General features: G+C 42.2%; 1 protein-coding gene across 4 annotated transcripts in view; it reads right to left on the bottom strand.

The window, feature by feature from the left end:
- The window catches only part of ESYT2 (extended synaptotagmin 2), an 87,824-nt gene extending 76,870 nt beyond the window's left edge, over positions 1-10,954 (bottom strand). For 2 of the 4 annotated variants that reach the window (XM_061587257.1, XM_061587259.1), the window contains exon 1: positions 10,374-10,954. In XM_061587257.1, coding sequence (XP_061443241.1) covers positions 10,374-10,724 — 351 coding nt within the window. In that variant the 5' untranslated portion in view covers positions 10,725-10,954. The remainder of the gene's footprint in view (positions 1-10,373) is intronic. The other 2 variants (XM_061587258.1, XM_061587260.1) reach the window with 2 other exon arrangements.
- Between the last annotated feature and the right edge of the window lie 8,237 nt (positions 10,955-19,191).

Raw genomic sequence — 19,191 nt, 5'->3', positions numbered from 1 at the left:
GTAATGTATATTTGTTTTAAAATGGCCGATTTTATTAATATTTTGAAAATTGTTATATCAATTTGTTTTTAATGTTTGATTTTATTGATATCTTAAATGATTTTTTATATTGTTTTTGTAAAACACTTAAGAGTTTTTTGTCAATTAAGTCGTATAAAAATTTTAACAAATAAATTAAATTATTAGGGCATTGGTTCCCAAAGTTTTTTTCCCCCATGGAGTTCTTGATAATTGCTGAAGGCCTTGATGAACCACTTAATTACTTTTCTGTCTGTTGTAGCAATTGTAATGTGCTTTGCTAGACACTGTATGATTTAAATTTATTTATTTATTTATTTACACTGAATTTCCAATAACAATAGCAAAATAAATACTGCATGATTTTTAATTATTTTATTACTTCTTTTACCATTTGCATTCCACAGAATAAAAGAAACAATGCAATTAAAAATCAATATGAATATTGAATGTAGACATGCCGCAGACCACCCAAATGAAGCTCACAGACCACTGGTGGTCCACAGATTGAGAACTTTTGATCTAGAGTATTATAACCCAGCATGACATATTGCAAACTTCAAGATGCTGACAAAATCAGACCATGCCTGACAATCCTTTGAGGACAAACAATTCAAAAGTAACAAAGAATGCACCTTCTCCAACATTTTAGGACTACCATTTGGCAAGATTTCCTGTTTAGTGCTAGGTGAATTCAAATATGATTACTGTGGTGTCCCTGCTCTTTTCCTTTAATGGCAATACCCTGTTTTACCAGGCCTTTACCTCAGCAGGCCACACCTTCCATCACATGGAAATAACGCTGCCACCAGGATCTTTATTTCACATCCAATACTTGTTCTCTTTAGGATATGAAGAGGCAAGGACAAGTATTAATCTTATTATTTCATCTATATTACTTTGCCTCAGGGTAGTAATCGAGCAATAGGTGTGAAATAATGAAGACAACAGCACATTTATTACTTCACATTTGAAAGGTACTGCACAATAAGAAGCCACTTTATCCTCCTCCTCCAGCACATACCTTTAAGTTACTGGGTTCTACTAGTTATATTAACTACTAATTACTCCCTCTTACATTCATACTCCATCTCTCCCTAGATCCCACTCAAATACAAGACCCTGTATCTTTTTATCTAAATCTTAAATGGCCACAGATCTAACTCAATCTAAATCCCATCCTTAACTTTTTCTTCTCACCCCTTAAACACCACTCATCTCGAAATGATCACACTTCTCCTCCCCCCACTCTCTCAACCAATCACCATCCACATGCAAATACTCCCTGTTACTCATTTTACTCGCTCTCAATCACTACTTACCATGACTAATATCCACATACTGGGGGGGCTGCACCCCACACTCCGCTATCTGTAGCACTGTGAACTGCAGCAGACATTTACATTTTTATTTAGATACAGAAATAGGTGACATCAGTTACCAACTCTATCAGTGAGTTGGACCAGTTCAGCAAGAGGTGTCATCTGCAATGTTCCCAAGGTTCCAAGGAAGCAGACAAAATAAAGAACAGACAAATGTAAAATAGATAGGCACCTGGGGCACAGTGGCTGGATAAAAGGCAATTGGAGCATCTGTGTCATGACTTTAGCCCTGGCAACCCCTGTGCCTGAAAAAAAGGTCAACTGCCACAAATTTCAAGGCAGGGAAAACCTTGGAAGACAATCAAGACAGGAGATGAAACCTAATTTTCCCTAGAATAAAATAACAAGAACACAATCAATTTCACTACCACAGCAGGGGTAATGAGCACATTGCCAGATACATCTCATTTAGCAACTAACCACACAAAGCTGTGAATACCACAACAAACAAAAGTGTTACCTGCATTGCAGGCATGGCCTAGAAGTTCTCTGTAAGTTAGTAATGCACAGCGGGGGCTGATACGCAAGTCTGTGTAAGTTAGTATAGTGTAGACACAAGCTGGCAGTCAGCCCTAGATTCAAAAGTCTAAATGAATAAATCTCAGTTGATAGCGAACATCACAACATTCAATGATTGGAGGGAACGTTGAATCATGTGACAGGCACAGCTTCTCTGATACTTTGGTCAAGTGACTATAAAGCCAGACATAAAATGTTTCCTGGGAGAGTATCATGTGACACTTTTCATTGGCGAAATCTTGTCAATTACTGAGCCCTCCTGATAACTGCACATCCATATTCAAGCATCTTAGCATTACTCCCCTCAGCGTCTGGCTAACACCATCTCACATGATGACAGCTTTCTTAATTCTTGCAAAATTTAGCATTTTGGAACATGCTCAGCCAGAAGTCCACATATTTTTAGAACTACACAATTAGAGGCAATGGAATACTTGATACTGTATCACAATTACACAACACACCCAAGCTTAAGTAAGAACACTCATGCTGACAACTAGCAGATGGAATGTAAAGATTATAAAAACAGTATCCAGGAGAGGCATGCTAAGAACTGCACTAATTAATATCTTCATTATTAAGATTCTGAAGCAATTTAAAAGTGTGTTTGAGATATGCTAGCCGACATATAATCTTATTATTTTGACATGCAAAGGAGTTTGCCTTTGAACTGATGGAAATATATTACTTAAGCTGTACTGCTGTATGATAAGGACAGCCAAATGACAATGTAATGCTCATATGACAGTTATTTTCAGCCAAAGACAGACTACGGTCTCATTTTTAGAAACATTTATTGTACATTATATAACAGTAACCCACAACCTTTACTACAGTTTGCTTCAATCCCAACCATATCTACTTAGTTTCTAAGTAAGCACACCCTTAGTTGCAAATAAGTTGCACTGAAAAAAATGTAACTAACATCTGAAGCAGCATAGTTAGTATCAGAACGAAACTCTAACTTGCTGATAGGAACTTTACAGCTATACCAGAAGCAGTTAAAAAATGTTATTGCACTGTCTCATTACAAGGGAATGCCACTCTAAGCAATTCTTCCAGAAGTTTTAATGAACACACAGGTTCTGCAAGAGGAGTGTACATTTGTTTAAATTACATGGACAAGACTTTACAACTGTAAAGTAATATTTCCTCTAGCAATCAACCCTGACATAAAATATTTTACTTCTAAATAACGGGTTTCTGATCATACAGCCATCCCATCTGAGACTAATAGGACTTGGATGCAATTTATTGAGGATCAGGATACTAAACCCTAACTGTTCAATTCTATGCATATTTACCAACAAATCCTGCTGTTCAATGGGACTGGACTCATGCAAGTGTGATAGGGTTGTAGCCTAGACATTTTACCACAAGTCTTGATTATCTATCCAGACCAGTCTCAGATGAATAAAAATCAAAGCTGACAATGTGTAAATATTGTTTACCCAAATGTTTATAAAACTGTGCAAAGTGACTGAAGAAGCGTTCATCGTTATTTCCACTACCTAAGATGATTTCCATTGCCAACCACAAAACACAACTTCATACTAAATATGCTACGGAGAAAGAAGGAAAAGGGGGAGAGAAACGTAATATATTTAGCCTGGACAATTTTCTCCTCAAATTCAAAACACAAACAGTATTCTTCTTTTCATTTTAGTTCATGAAGCAACCCATACTTCAACAAAGCAGCCCAAGATAAAGGTTAGAAGAACTTGGAATCTTCAAATTCCATGATTTACTCTCTCAAGGATGTTAGCATTGACAGTACATTCAAGGAGCATTTTTGGGAGCACTAACATATAAGGCTTATTATATTCAGCTGTTAATCATGGGGAGGGGAAAGGAGTCCTGTCCTCTGAGTCTGACCACTACAATTCATACTGAGTTACCCCTCTGAATTATGAGATTCCACCTAGTGATGTGGGTTTTCTAGAAAACTCTGAATTGGAAATTTTTCCAGAAAGTTTTCCTATGCAAATTAGGCTCATTTGCATTGGAAAATGTTGATGCTCTAGAGAGTGATTTAATATTGCACATCTTATGTTACTTGTATTTAGAGAACAAAGTTTAAAAAGCACCTCATGTTAATTTTTTGTTCCAATACACCTCAAGTGTTTAACCTGAAATATTTGTTGGGGGAAAGGTAGAGCACAGTTAACATGGTTTAATTGTTAAGATGCAGAAAATTTTTTATCAGATTACTTGCAAAAATGTAAAGACAATAGCAACGGGATAATCCCCTGAAAAAGCATTATTTACAACTATCAAACTGCCAAATTTGTTTAATATTGTATTTGCAGTTGGCATCCATTCATTGTTACTAATGAACTCATGAAACAAAAAACTCCCCATGGACAAATTAAGCATTGGCGATTCCACACCAGTGATTCCATCAGGTGCTGCCCACAGTTTTCAAGCGATAAAACATATGCAAGTCTGAAGGTGTAGTGGAACAATGTACCAAGGGGTCAAGCATGTGTGCCTTACATAAAAGATAAAGCGTTGTATTTTCTTGCCACCTTCTCTTGCTATGAACCAGAACTTGAGTCCTGCTTGCTATAGCAGGTGGGCAGAAAGAATAGGAGAATACAGTACTGCAACACCAGAGGAGAAGACAGCATGCCCACAACAGAAAGGCTTCTGCTGTTCTAGTGGTGCTGCCACATTCAATTCACCCATTTATTTCCATCACCAGGGTGCCAGTTCCTCATAACGAACGTGGAATGGGACAGGAAATCTCTACTTACAGGGCCTCAAGGCTAATGAGGTATTTTGACTTCTGATGTTAAGTCACAGAGGGTAGGAAGAGAGTCACCTGGACTAGCTTTCTACCATTAGTGAAGAGAAACAAAATCAATGCATCAAGTATGCATTTACCTGAGATCACAATGTATTAAATACATCAAACACAAGTTTATTTTAAGATACATCGCAACTGAAAGTAAGAGACTGCCTGGCAAGTAGAAATGTCAACAATTTATAGATGGGTATTTTCTATAGCTTACTATATGGATTATCTACTACAGTCTGTAAAGTTTATGAAGAAAGGCTATTTCTGACTAAGACATCTTGCAATGATTGCACAATTCTTATTTTGATTTTCACCACCCTATCCATAAATAGATCCATGGCAAGAGGTTTATTAAAGCAAGGGATATAACATATAAAGACTAATCCTAAGATTTATTGAAGCAGCAAATGAGAACCTCTGATGAAGACATATTGATCGCTGGCCCAGCACTACACCACTGAATTGTTGCCAAATATGCCGGCGCATGTATTCAGCACTGAACTATCAGCCTGTTCCAAATACACTTTCTGATTTACACTACAGCCTGAAGAATTTCCAGATCCTAAAAAAAATGCAATATTTCAGCACTCCCTGTTAATGCGAACCTGTCCTAAACATGGCTACCGCAACATGTCATCCAGAAGAACTGAATAATATTAACTGTGTGCTACCTTTGTCATGGAAAGGCATTGCCTAAAATCCATACTACTTAGTTTAATACCAGCTTTTAAACTTTTACAGGGACACAATAAGCATGCTAGGATTCTGGTGCCCTACATAGTAATCTGCATCTTAGTCAGCATCCATTTAACAGCTGTACTTTGCCACCCTAAGTTAAAAATTTTCAGCCACCTCCATTTCCTTTGAATATTAGTCAATTTGTAACATTGTATCTTGCCATTTCTCCAAGGGATTCCATGGTATTTTATCATCAGAGCTTGAAGACACATTGGGTCAAACCAAAGAATAGGACACTTGGTTCAAAGCCACCAACCAAGATGAACTTTCAATTTCCAAATTAAACAATCTAGCTTCTGCAACACATGGCCTTCAAACTTATTTAAGGTGTGATCATATACACACTTATTTGGGAGTAAGTCCCACTGAACTTCACGTACCTAACTTCCAAGTAGATGTGTAAAAGATTACACTGCATATCTACTTCTCTACATTGTCACATTGTTTGTTTCAGCTTCTATGGCACTTCTAACGTTTCTATACATTTCATAAAATAAGCAGCCATCCAGATGTGAAAGCCAGTTTCATAGAGACTTATTCACACAAATACTATACAAGTATTTTGAGCATCATCTATAGAAATGCTGACAAAAAAATCCAAAGTTACAAATGAAAATGTAGAGTAGGCTAAAAGTAAACTGGAAAGGGAGGAACAGAGGAGAAGCTATAGGATAAATGGCACAGATAACTGAAATAACACAGAGTAATTAGAGAGGGTGGAAGTGTGTCCAGAGAGAAAACAATCTCTACTATGCCTAGAAGTCCTCATTTTCTTTAACTAGAATTGTGCTGAATGTTTGCCCTTGAACATTTTTGAGGCAAAGGGGGAGCTTTGAAATGAACATACTAGTCCCAAACAATGCCCTTTTCCTAATCAACAGCTATTGGTGAGTTTTGTTTCCCCTCTGCTGCTGTTTGTGCCATTCCTTCTTCTCCTAGTAACACCAAATAATAAGAGACCACATTAAAAATGCTGTGACATCACAACACCAGGTAGTCAATCAGTGAGAACAAAATACAGCTGATCAATTTGCCCTCATCACTATGAACAGGGGAGGAAACATCTCCATTGCCAGTACAACCATTCTGCCACTCCCTGATTTGTCATGCTCCACTGCAGTAATCTCACTGCTGTGTTGAGAGTGTGAGCAAACAGGAAGCTTTTGTCCAGTCATCTTGGAAACACAGAGCTGTGCTACAAAAGCAGACAATGAATCTGGCACAGTGCACCATGGCCAAAAAGGGAGCAACAGCCTCATTTCCTTTGCAAGGTGTTTGCTCCATGAACAGTCAGATTTTTTGAACCGTACCACATCATCACCAAAACACAGACCCCTGTTTACTGTAGCAGAGCAAAAACATTCATAAGAACGAGGCCTGAAGTTCACATTAGGTCTATGTTAACATTTAAAAAGTCTCCCTACTTCAATGGAATTCTTCAGCATAGGGAAGTTTACAGAGCAATCCATACCCCCTTTGCACAGGGCTATGGTGTAGTGGTTAGAGTGTTGGACTATGACCTGGGAGACCAGGGTTTGAATCCCACCCAGCCATAAAGCTCACTGGGTGACCTTGGGCCAATCACTGCCTCTCAGCCTCAGAGGAAGACAAAGGTAAACCCCCTCTGAATACCACTTACCATTAAAACCCTATTCATAGGCTCGCCATAAGTCGGGATCGACTTGAAGGCAGTCCATGGGGGTAGTGGAATGGGCAGAGCTGTCCCTCTGTCCAGCCCTGCCAGCCATCACCTGTGGAGTGATGCCAGCATCACTTTGCTGATGTGGAGCTCCCCATTCCACTTGCCAGGCAAGTGGCACGTGCCAGTGCCACCAGCAGAAAGGCCTGAATCAGGGTGTTCCAGGAGCAGTGAGTGGCTGAGCCGTGCTATCCCAAGCCAGCCATACTGCTCCAGGCTGATGCAGTGATCTGCCTCTCCAAACATATACTTTCTACACTGGCTCAGCAGGCTGCAGATGGAACAGTGGCCCTGCCTGCCATTCCATTAGACCCAGCCAGGCAGCAGCTGAGGTTAGGACTGCACCTGAACCAAGGGGAAGCTTTTCATTAATCTGGAGCTAAATCTTTTTTTAAAAAAAGCCTCTACATTCAACTCAATATTTTGATGAAATATAAACCACTAAAGTGGTTAGGAAGCCTGCAAGTTCCTAACTGAGGATTTCTTTTCATAACGGAGCAGGATTCTTCTCCATGTGCAACCATGAACAGACAATCCTATACTGTTAGTTGATCTAATGTTTTTCTTGTTCTTAATGATGTGACTTATTAGGAGTAACTAAGCAGTGAGAAGGGCTGCAGAAAACAAAAGATTAACAGGAAGGAGAAAACAGATGTCCAGCTGTTTACAAGATCTGGGACCCTTGCCATCTTGGAATAGAGAACTACCTTGCAGAACACACTACCTAGCCCAGATTTTCTAGTTACTCCAGAAGACTTTTCAACACAGAGATCCATTGTAGTCACCAGAATTCCTAACCAAGTACTTGCACTAACAGATGCTTTTCCTTTTGTATAAGCATACATAATAAATATAAACTGGCATATACATACTCCTCCAATACAGGGCCAGCTTGAGGGATTTTGTTGCCCGAAGCAAAGGACAAGATAGTGTCTCCCTCAATTCAATGTACAGCTGGACTGGTGGTTAAATCTTACTTCAACAGAACAGCATCCTTCACTGCATCTGAAGCCTAGCCTACTGGGTGTAAAGTAAATTGTGTACCCCACACACACCTGTTCTCCAATACCTTGCCACCACTCCCTGCCCAAGCATCTGCTGCCTCACTCTATCTAATTGTAGGACCGGCCCTGGCCCCAAACCAGCCAAGGACTCCATAATGGGCTCAAGTTGCAGGAAGCCAAATTTCAACTGGACATCAGGAAAAACTTCCTAACTGTTAGAGCCATAGGACAATGGAATCAATTACCTAGAGAGGTAGTGGGCTCTCCGACACTGGAGGCATTCAAGAGGCAGCTGGACAGCCATCTGTTGAGAAAGCTTTGATTTGGATTCTTGCATTGTGCAGGGGGTTGGACTTGATGGCCTTATAGGCCCCTTCCAACTCTACTATTCTATGATTCTATGATCTCATTCCACTTCTGCTCACTATTCCACTCCAACTTCTCATGTTCTTTATCAAATTGAATAATGCCTCCCAAAATCACAACAGCAGTTGTCAAAAACCAAATTGCTCTCTGCCCTCAGAAATGCTTCTTCCAAGTTTGAAGCAGGCTTCATACTGGCAACTATCTCAGCTCACCCTGATAAATCACACTTTATAACATAATTAGGGATAGCATGATCAAGTGTGGGCTACACTGAAACTGTATGAGCATCACAAGCTGAATCTATTTTATTTAATGACTAAATTTTTTAAATAAAATGCTGGAAGAGTCTTGAAGGTTTGCTTGCACACTTAGGTTCTTAGTAAGCATGTGGAAGACACACCCACAAATTACTGTCTCAAAATGCTAACGGAGATGAAGCATTTAAAAAGGCAGGGCTCTTACAAGGAACACAAGCAACTATTTAATTAAATTTCCAGAGGGAATAGCCTTGTTAGTCTCTTGCAGCAAAAACAACATGGGGACTTGTGGTAGCTTAATAAATATTTTTATGGCATACGTTTTTGTGGGCTACACAGTCCACTTAATTAGACACATGAAGCGATATCCTGAGTTGCAGGGACATATTTATAAGGTTTCAGTAATCTCAGTACAGTTGCAATTTCCCATTTCCGACTACAGATATATGATCCTGTAACTCAGGATAACATTTTATGCATCTGATGAAGTGGACTGTGTAGACCACAAAAGCTTATGTCATAATAAACTTGTTGGTCTTTAAGATACTATAAGACTTTGCTACATTTAATTAAAGAAAACAAACTTGTGTAGTTCTTAAGAATGCAAATATAATCAGTCTGAGAATGGGTGTATCAAAGAATAAGTAGTTTTTACTCTCCTTCCCACAAATGTTCAGATACACACCCCTGTAAGGTACATGTGCATATAGCAGGCCAAAGTTTATACAGGCAAGTCTTGAAGATTCAGAAGTAAACTTTAGATACTATGCCACACAGGGGCAGAAGATAATCAAGTAGGAGCACTGCTTAGGGTGTGACTGTCAAAGCAAATTGCCAGTTCCAGGGAATTAACCTCCAGTAGTTAGTCTAGAAAGCCAAGTAAGACTGGAGAAGTGTTAATTAGGTTCTTTGGGAGCTGGAAAGGGAACTAACTCCCTAAAAAGCAAGGAACGAAAAAAAGCAACTAGACATTCCTGGATTAAGACCCACATATACTGGCCCAGGCTCCCATGCTGGCTGCACATTTTCAGACAACTGAATGCTGTTTTACAGAGTCAAGACAAGGAAACACAGAGATCCATTTTTTAATTCAAACAGTGCAAGCACAACCACTGGGTTTACTTCTAGACCATGCTTACAACCACAACCCCATCAAGTTTCCTTCCTGGCAAAGCAATCGCGGCTGGTGACAGGCTCTCCGGTGGCAAAGCAGGGAGGGCTATGGAAGGCAAGTGCTACAGCACATGGGGGCAATACGATAGCTGTGGATTAGCTTCACCTAGTCCTAGGGGCTGAGCCCAAGAATGTCTTTTGAATGCCAAGCGATGAGCCCCAAAGCCTGTAAAAAGCAGCAGTGAAGCGGGGAGGGGGAGCCTGCCAGGTAGGAGTCGATGCAACCCCCAAGAAGGGTTTGAACCCCGGCCCCTCGCCCCCATGGAATTGGGGCGGAGGGGGAGGCGCCAGGCCCCAAGATTCCACCCCAGGTCTACCTGCAGGTAGACGGGGGAGAGGGAGGCACAAAGGGGTGGCCCGTAGGTGGAGTAGGCCAGCCACGGAGGGACCGGCGCCAGACTCTCGCTCAAAACTCACCCATGCGGGCAGGTCGGTGGAGACGGTGAGCCTGACGGCCCGCTCCTCGTCGTGCAGGAAGGCGAGCGCCCGGTCCAGGCGGGAGCTCTTCCCGCTCCGGTGCCTTTGCACCCAGAAGACGCAGAGCAAAGCGACGAGGACCCAGCTGAAGCTCAGCCCCAGGTAGCCGAGCACATAGACGGGGAAGATCAGCGCGAAGCTCCGCGCAAACTGCGACACCAGACCGGGCAAGTCGACGCTCAGCATCGACGGAGGAGGCGGCTCCAGCGCCGGCTCGGGCTGTGAATCCCCGCCGGGCCCAGCAGGGATCGATCCGGGCCCGGGGCCCGGCTGGGCCCCTACGCCGCTCATGCTCTCTGGGCAGGCGCTCTTCCTGCTGCTGCTGTGGAGGTGCTGGCGGAAGGCGGGCACAGAGGCAGGGCGCGGGCGGGAGTGGCGGCAGCTCCTCGCATCGCTCCCTTCGTCGCGCGCGCTCCGCTTGGCCCCGCCGCTCCCGCCTCGCTGTTGCTGAGTGACAACAACAATCGCCCGCCCTCCTTCGCTTCCGGGTTCGGAGGAGAAGCGGCCCGCCTGCCTTGGAGTGAGCCATTCTCTTGGGAAACAGGGGGCTTGCCTGGAGACAGTGTGAGGGGGACCAGCCTATGTTGTGAGGGAGGGGAGGGAGAGGAAGAGAAGCAGCGACTACCTCAGGGAGGAGGGGCTGTGCTCTCTGAGATACAAACTCTTTTGCGAAGACCCTCCCCCTCTTTTCTCTGCCGCCCTCCCCCCCTTGGTATCTGTCGCGTCGTCGGAGCCCCTTTCACACTACAAGGGCTTTATGCGTCCCTCCCCGCTAGGTCTCTTGCAGAGTGTGTAGACCTGCCTGCTCTAAAACACGGGCACAATCAAAACTGTCAGTTTGCTTAATATTGCTTAATAGGAAAGGAGACCCTCCCACACAAACACTCCTTATATAGTTTGGTCGCCAAAAACATTCAGAAAAGAGCCATGAGTCTACAAATAAGTGTCTCTGGGTTAGAGGATAAGCACTAGTATCGGGAGCTAAACTGGAACATGGTGGAACAGAGGAAACCAGTCGGACATGGTTATCTCTGGATATAAACTATATCGGAAAGACATATTGGAGGTTGTGTCGCTCTGTATGTGAAAGAGGGCGTTAAATCCAGCAAGCTAAAAAAACCCCCAAAGAGGACTACTCCTTCACAGAATTGTTATGGGTACGTGGCCCCAAGAGTAATTGTCCCCAGACCAAAATGCAGAGGGAGATACTGAGATGAAAAATGAAATCAAGAAAGCATCTAAACTAGGAAATGTAGTAATGGGTGACTTCAACTACTCTGATGTAGGCTGTGGGCATACTAGTCGTTTCAAAAGCAGCGAGAATAGTTTTTCTGGCTGTGTTTTGAAGCAACTTTGTCCTCAGCTGGACACATCTCCCTTCCCCAGTACAGACTTCAGACCTTTCAGGAGCACCCACAGCAAAGCGTTGGGCCAATCACTGTCTCTGTCTGAGCCTGTAGCAAAGTGTTTCCAGTGGCCACACCTGGAGGGGCAGTGGGTTGAACTACCAATCAGTTATGAAATCTGTCTGAAGCTGAATTTTAACAAAATGCACTCGAGCTGATGCAACCAGATTTTGGAGTAAAAAGGGGTGGAGTTTGACTAGGGTCGTGTGCCCCTGCTTTCAGAAAACATAGGTGGAGAGGTACTGGAACCAGCACAACAGTATGTGTGTGTCTACTCAGACTGGCTACATATGTGTTCCAGTCATGACAAAGAGGTAAAATTTCTAGATACCCTAAATCACTGCGCCTTAGAAAAGTTGGTCGTGGAACAGACTAGAGGGATGGCAATACTGGACTTAATCTTAAGTGGCACCCAGGACCTGATGTGAGATGTGTTGTTGAACCAATTGGGTGCTATTAAATGAATAGCACCTTGGACAGCTCCTTGAAAGTTTTGACTGAAACCAGTAGCAGATTTCACTGCCCCACTGACATGGAGCCATCAGCCTCTACTAAAAATGGGGATAATAATACCAAAGTACAAATGATTTTTAATTGTAATAATTATTACAATAATGTATGTAAAGTGCTTTGAACACTCTAAAAGCACTAAATAAATGCTACATTAGTCATTGTAGTAACAACAGGAGTAGGAGTTAAGACTGCTGAATGGTCGACTTGCAAACTGAGCCAGCAATGCTAAGGCTTGGTTTGCACGTCACAGTAAGCCAAACTATGGTTTACTGGGACCATGCAAATGTGCTGGGCTCCCAAAGGGGAAGTTTGCGCCTGTTTTGCTGCTCCCTGGTCTTTTGGTGTGGTGCAGCAGCTATGCCAAGGTTTTTCAAACCCGGGATCATGGTTAAGGTATTTTCTCCTTAACTACGATCTATAAACCATGGCTAGCTTAGCTAAAGGTAACAACATCTTGGCTAAGTTGCCATGCCATACTAAAAGGAATGGAGGAAAGCAAAGTGGGCGCTTCCCTCCAGGAGACAGCACATTTGTGTGGTCCCAGTAAGCCATAGTTCAGCTTCCTGTGATGTTTGAATGAGACCTAAGCATAGGGATGTCATACAGTTTAGACATGAGGAGCTTATCCATACCTCTGTAAAATGTGTAATGTAAGCCCCTTGTGCATCCATTAATTTACCCTCAACCATATGACATTATCCTCCAATCACTGCCTTCCCACACTTTCCCTTGTTCCAGAGTTTCTAATACCAAGTATACACCAAAAAGGAGAGAAACATTGATTACAAACAGTTGCTGAGGAGGACGGCTGGTTGCTTTGACTAGCAGTTTCCTATGTGTGTTTTTCTAAATCCACCTCCTTCCAAGCAGCAACACAACAAGATGTGAAGGAGAGAGGAGCGTTTGTAAACATTAAACTGGCACACCTACAAGTATGGATGAGAGAAAAGTTTGATTTGAGTACAAAGAAAGTGTAAAGCAATTAGGTTTGGTCTACAGTGGACAAGTCCAATAAGGAAAATGTAGCTTTTCCATACAGTCTGGATGAGCCCTGGGTGGCACTAGCTTATTTGTATCTATGTGAGGTGTTTCCTGTTGCTGTCCTGTTCTTGTTAGAGAAACAGTAAAGTTCTTGTAGCTTCAAAATTGGTGTGTCCTCTTCCATAACACTGAGCATGCTCATCTTTAAGCTTAGGACTGGGGTAAATAGTAATTTTGTACAGTTCTTTGGAAGGAAACGGTTGTCTGGAAAAAATCAGGATTGGCAACAGCTCTTGACATAGACATAAACATTTTCTCAGCTATAGAAGTTTATAAATTTTCTTCCACTTCACCAAGCCCAGTTGATCCTTATATGGAGCTGCCTTGGTCTGTGTAATGTACTCATCTTAGAATAAGAACCTAAGGCTGCAATCCAATGCATACTTATCAAGGAGGGTGTCCCATTGAACCCAACAGAGCTTACTTCTGAGTATACATGTACTGGATTGCAGCCTTGGTCTATTGCTGTTGTTGTATGATAATTTGTACAGCACTTTTCAGCTTCTTAAATGAGGTGTTCAAGGCAGCTACAACAAACAGGATAAAATGCATAATACACAACAAAAGAAATAAAGCAATTCAGTGACACCAGCAAAAGCCTCAGCAATAAAATTATTTTCCAGGGCTAGTCAATCTTTATGCCCACTAGAGGTATGAATGTCTGGAGGGAAAAGTGGGGAGTAGGGGCATTTTTTTCCTTGGAGGGGAAGGGAGAACTTTTTTTCATGGGGGAGGATGAAGAAAAACTTTTCCCCAAAGTTTTCCATTGCAGGGGGGAGGCTTCACATCTCTAATACTAACTGAAATAAAACCATTTTCATCTTGTGTCTTGGGCTACAAGCCAACAAACACTTACCTGAGAGTAAGCTTCTCTGAACACAGTGAGACTTCTGAGTAAACATGCATAGGATTGCACTGTAAAAGTTTTACAGGTAGGAGACAATTTGGTCTCCTAAGGTAGTGTTTTTTTCCACAGCCCTGGTGCCACAACAAAGAAGGCCCTCTCCATGTACCATCAACCCTGATTGGAAGTGGCTTTCCAAAGGCACAGGCAGAGGGCAGAGGCTTTCCCTAGCAACGTTGCCCAAGATTTTTTTTACCAAGAGATGGTAAAGGGGTTGGCCTTCTGTACAGAAAACATTTCCTGTACCACTAAGCGATAACTTATTATTTAATTAGTGGCTTGATTAATATATATATTTCTCATCTTTCCATTGGTTTGCTGTCCAAGATACTTAACATAACAAATACTAAAACAAACAAATGAAAAGTATCATACAAATGTAATTCAGAAAAGCAGCAGCATTACAACATAGAAAATCCCCAAAGTCATGCATAATCAAAGTCCACCCAACGTTTTAGTGAATAATGATTTTTTTAAAATCCACCTGGTTCCTAAAAGGAATTAAAGAGGTGTCAGGTGAACAGTTGGGGAGGTATACCATAACAGAATGCCCTGTTCACTCACCTGGCTTCCAAACTTTAGGGGCCCTTGCAACAGGGCCTTCAATTCAGGTTTGTTTTGGCCCAGAAACATTCAAATCCACAGTCCCCTGGGACAAAACCTAGAGAGAGGGATACATATATACTAGTTAACAGATGGCCATTATGACCCGTCCTTAGTGTTGTCATCATCTATTCTGCAGGAGAGAAGAAGGTAGATTAGGATCTCCTAGTGGATATTTGGAAAATTTGCAATGGCTTGGCAAGGTTTTCTGACACCCAGTTATCTGATAACAACAACTAAAAGGCATTCCTTCCTAAATTACATTGCTGAAACTAAACATTTTTTGTGGGGGAGTGGAGAAATCAGAAGTGGGTGTCTGTGTGTGTGACAGGATTGTGAGCGAAGTTCTGATACTGATCAAAATTCCTGGGCTGAGTATGTGCTCAGAGGCAACCTCTCACCTATGTTCTTAGCATATGTCTGTCCTCCTGAGCCACTATTTTGCACCAGGCTCTGACTGATGGATGTCAGGGTTCCCCTGGTCTATTTTATCTATGCACATTCAACCAAATTTGTAATATTGGATCAGACTTCTGTCTGTCCCAATACAAACCCACCCATACACTACGTTCAAGATCAAAGGCCCTCCTCCGGGTGCCTACTCCAAGGGAAGCTCGGAGGATGGCAACAAGGGAGAGGGCCTTCTCAGTGGTGGCCCCCAAATTATGGAATGATTTCCCTGACGAGGTGCGCCTGGCGCCATCACTGTTATCTTTTCGGCGCCAGGTCAAGACTTTCTCTTCTCCCAGGCATTTTAGCATGTGTTTTATACTGTTTAAATTTTTAAATTGCATTTTAAATTGTTTTTATAAGATCTGTTTTAAATTGTATTTGTTTTAATGTTTTTAGCTACTGTAAACCTCCCAGAGAGCTTCGGTTATAGTGTGGTATACAAGTATAATAAAATAAATAAATAAATAAAAATTTCTTCCAATTTGTCCCTGGTAGGATTCTCATTCTTCCTAAATAACTGCAGCAATTCTGAAGTACTACATATATGTTTGCCCCAGGAATATGTTTCATTTGTGTATGAAACTCTAAACTAGGCACCAGACTGGGCTGCATTAGTTCTTTATGCAAAAGGATATTTTATGTCACTGCCGTGAGCTTAACTTTTATTACTTGTCTAGGAGATTTGCACAGGTGTCACATGAGTACATTATGACCTCAGGATATTTTGAGAGGAGCAGGAAAGCAGTGGCTGATTTATTCACACTAGAGGAGTGCTGCAGGCCTTTTTGAGACATTCAGATCAAGCAAATTACTTGAGTGTATTGCAGGGGGGTGTATTTGTAGGTTCCACCTCTCACAATCTGCAAGCTGGTTATGTGCTCCAAGCCCTCCCCATGTATTGACGGGTGAATCAAAATAGAATGAAAAGCATGAGCCTGAGCAGTTTTTTTTGGGGGGGGGGGGAATCATCCCAGGAGAGAATTTTTCCCCCCAGTGGATTGTTGTCCAGCTGTTTTTAGGATACAAATTCACAGAGGGTTTATTTTTTATCTAACTGTTAAATATGTCAATTATTTGTATTATTCTGTTAAATATGTCAATTATAAGGCCACTCCATATGCAGTAACTGAAGAAAGAATGAGGAACAGATCCATTGCACTGATGTCCCTCTTCTGCCATGGCAATTGTTTTTCTCCTAGGTCTGCAATTGTTACCCTTTTATTTTTATCTCCGTTTATATTTATGTATCATTCTCTTTGACGTTAGATAAAAAGCACAATCTTCTGGGATGACCTTCAGTGATAATAAAAATGGATTGTCTGAAATAAACTATAAAGTGTGTTATAAATTCTGCCTAGGGCAGTCTCTTAAGACTGAGATTCTTGTTTCCTTCAGGACTTCCAGAGTCATTGGTCACATTAGCAGAATGTGTGTATGAAGTAGAGGTGGTTGAATACTGGACTCTTCTACTTCAGAATGAAGGTGGCAGAGCCATATATTTGAATGGCCCCCATATAAAAAGCTCCCTGAATGCTGTAATCTATACCTCGGGGTGAACTTACAAGATCTGAACAGGGTGGTTTGTGACAGATGCTCTTGGAGGTCGCTGATTCATAGGGTCACCATAAGTTGCAGTTGACTTGGAGGCACATAACAACAAAACACCTTTGGGAGATGGCCACACTATACATTAAGAAACCCACTTCTTTGTGAAATTGAAGGGAAATATTGTTTGTAGGTTAAGAGCAACACATTTGCTCTACCTACCTGAAAGAACTTTGCAGCCTACTCTGCTTTTTGCATAATCACCACTGAACTAATTCTTGAGGATGTGTGACCTTATTTTCCTGCACAAATTGCTGTGGTAGTTGATGTGGTATATGCATTCTGTGAAGAAGAAAAACAATCAACTGATCTCATGAAGTATGAAGTATCCCATTTTAAATCCATTTATTTGCATGGTCTTGGGCGCATCCAACTCTGCACAAAATTGGGCTTAAGATATTGGCTTCAGTTTCTCTGTGTCAGGGGTGGCTAACTTTTGGCCCTCTAGGTGTTGGACTACAGTTTCCATCTTTCCTGGCCATTGACCATGCTGGCTGGGGGGATGATGGAAGTCCAATAGCAACCGTAGGGCCACAGGTTCCCCACACCTGCTCTATCAGGAAGCCTCCCATATCCAGCAGATGTCCTTTTCTGTAGAACACCCTCCCTCAACCTGGTACCTGCCAGATGCCTTGAACTCCAGCTCCCATTATCCTTGACCATTAACTGTGGTGGCTGGGGCTGATGGGAGCTGTAGTCCAAAACATCTGGAGGGCACCAGGTTGGACAAGGCTGCTCTTGCACATAGGCTTGGACCCTAACTTTGCTTTCATGAATTTACAACAGTTCATCATCACAAACAGTTCATCTAAAATTGACTCCAGCCTTAATGATCTCCTGAGGGAGGAACACTTTGGATGGCACTTCACTTACTTCAACAGATGGTACACCAGCAGCCCTGCTATGTCTGGGAGCCCTGCTGCTCATTTTGCTGAGTGGGCCCTGGATGTCTGCCCGAAAAACCTGCCAGGAGGGCACCACAGCCCCCCAAAACCTGTTCCTGGGGGTTGGGGACTATTGGGAATGGTGTTGGATATGGTGCCAGGGGACTGTAGATGGAGGGTCACTTCCCCCTTATGTGAATAGGAGAGCAACTTAGAATCTAAGCATGGGGACGACAGACTTCAGGCTTGTGGAATCTACTTTGTTTTTAGTAGAACCCTGAGATCCATTCTAAACCACAGAATTAAATAATCCTGCTCCTAGGATGTGGTTTGAGTCCTAGAACTGAACAGATCTCCAGTGGAGGTTGGTCTATTAGAGCAAATTGGGCATTGCCCCACCAAGCACAGTTTGCCCTCAGCCAGACCCCACCTGCCTGCCTTCTAATTTGTTTACAACCAGTCCAGGGGGTGGCCCTAGAGTGAACTTCCTCCTCTTTAGTCTCAGTTTTGCTCTCGTAGAACCCAGCAAAAAAGAGGATGGGGACCAAACCAGAATTAGTTGGCTCTGCTTGTCATTGACTCAGGCTCCAACTACTGTCAGGTCTCTCTGCCTTCTGTTCCACTTGCCCCAACAAACACCAGCCACCACCACCACTAAGCTCATAGTCCTTCCGCACAAACAAAAAAACCACTCCTAATTTTCCATCTGTGCAGCTTTCTTCATTTCTGAAGTTTAATTTAAGAGAGATGAGGGAAGAATAGTTTTGTTGTTGTCACTGTTGAACAACAGGAAGTCAGACATCCTTCCAGATCTAAAGGCCCAGATATTTACTGCAGATCCTGATCTACCTTCTGCCTACCTCAAGCTAAGCCATTTTGTATGGAATTGTAGAAAAAGCACTACATCCCTGTGCATGTACAAAAACATGGTCTCAGAGGGGTGACTTTTAAAACTAATCACAAGTGAACTTCAAGTATTTCTTCATTTCTGCAGAATGTGCCCTGAGAGTGGATCAAGTGTTTGTCAGATCAGTTAACTGTGCTCAGAATTTATATAGCACATTTTCAAAGAGCTCAAAATACACGATTCCAATAACTGTACCTTTATAATATTCTTGAAATTTAGCAGCCAGCATGATTCTCCGCATATCGGGTCCAGAAGCAGCAACTAGTAAAGAATGCAATGACCACATTGCTCACACGAGCAGATTACTGGTAATGTGTTTCTCCTTTGCTGAGAGAGCTCTACTGGTTGCTGATTTGCTACTAGGCCAGGTTCAAGGTTCTTGTGTTAATTCACAAAGCCCTAAATAACTTGGAACCAAAGTACCTTATAGACCACTTGATTC

Source organism: Rhineura floridana, chromosome 10 (genome assembly GCF_030035675.1).
Source record: "Rhineura floridana isolate rRhiFlo1 chromosome 10, rRhiFlo1.hap2, whole genome shotgun sequence".
Lineage (NCBI taxonomy): Eukaryota > Metazoa > Chordata > Lepidosauria > Squamata > Rhineuridae > Rhineura > Rhineura floridana.
This window is presented reverse-complemented; position numbering and strand designations above follow the sequence as displayed.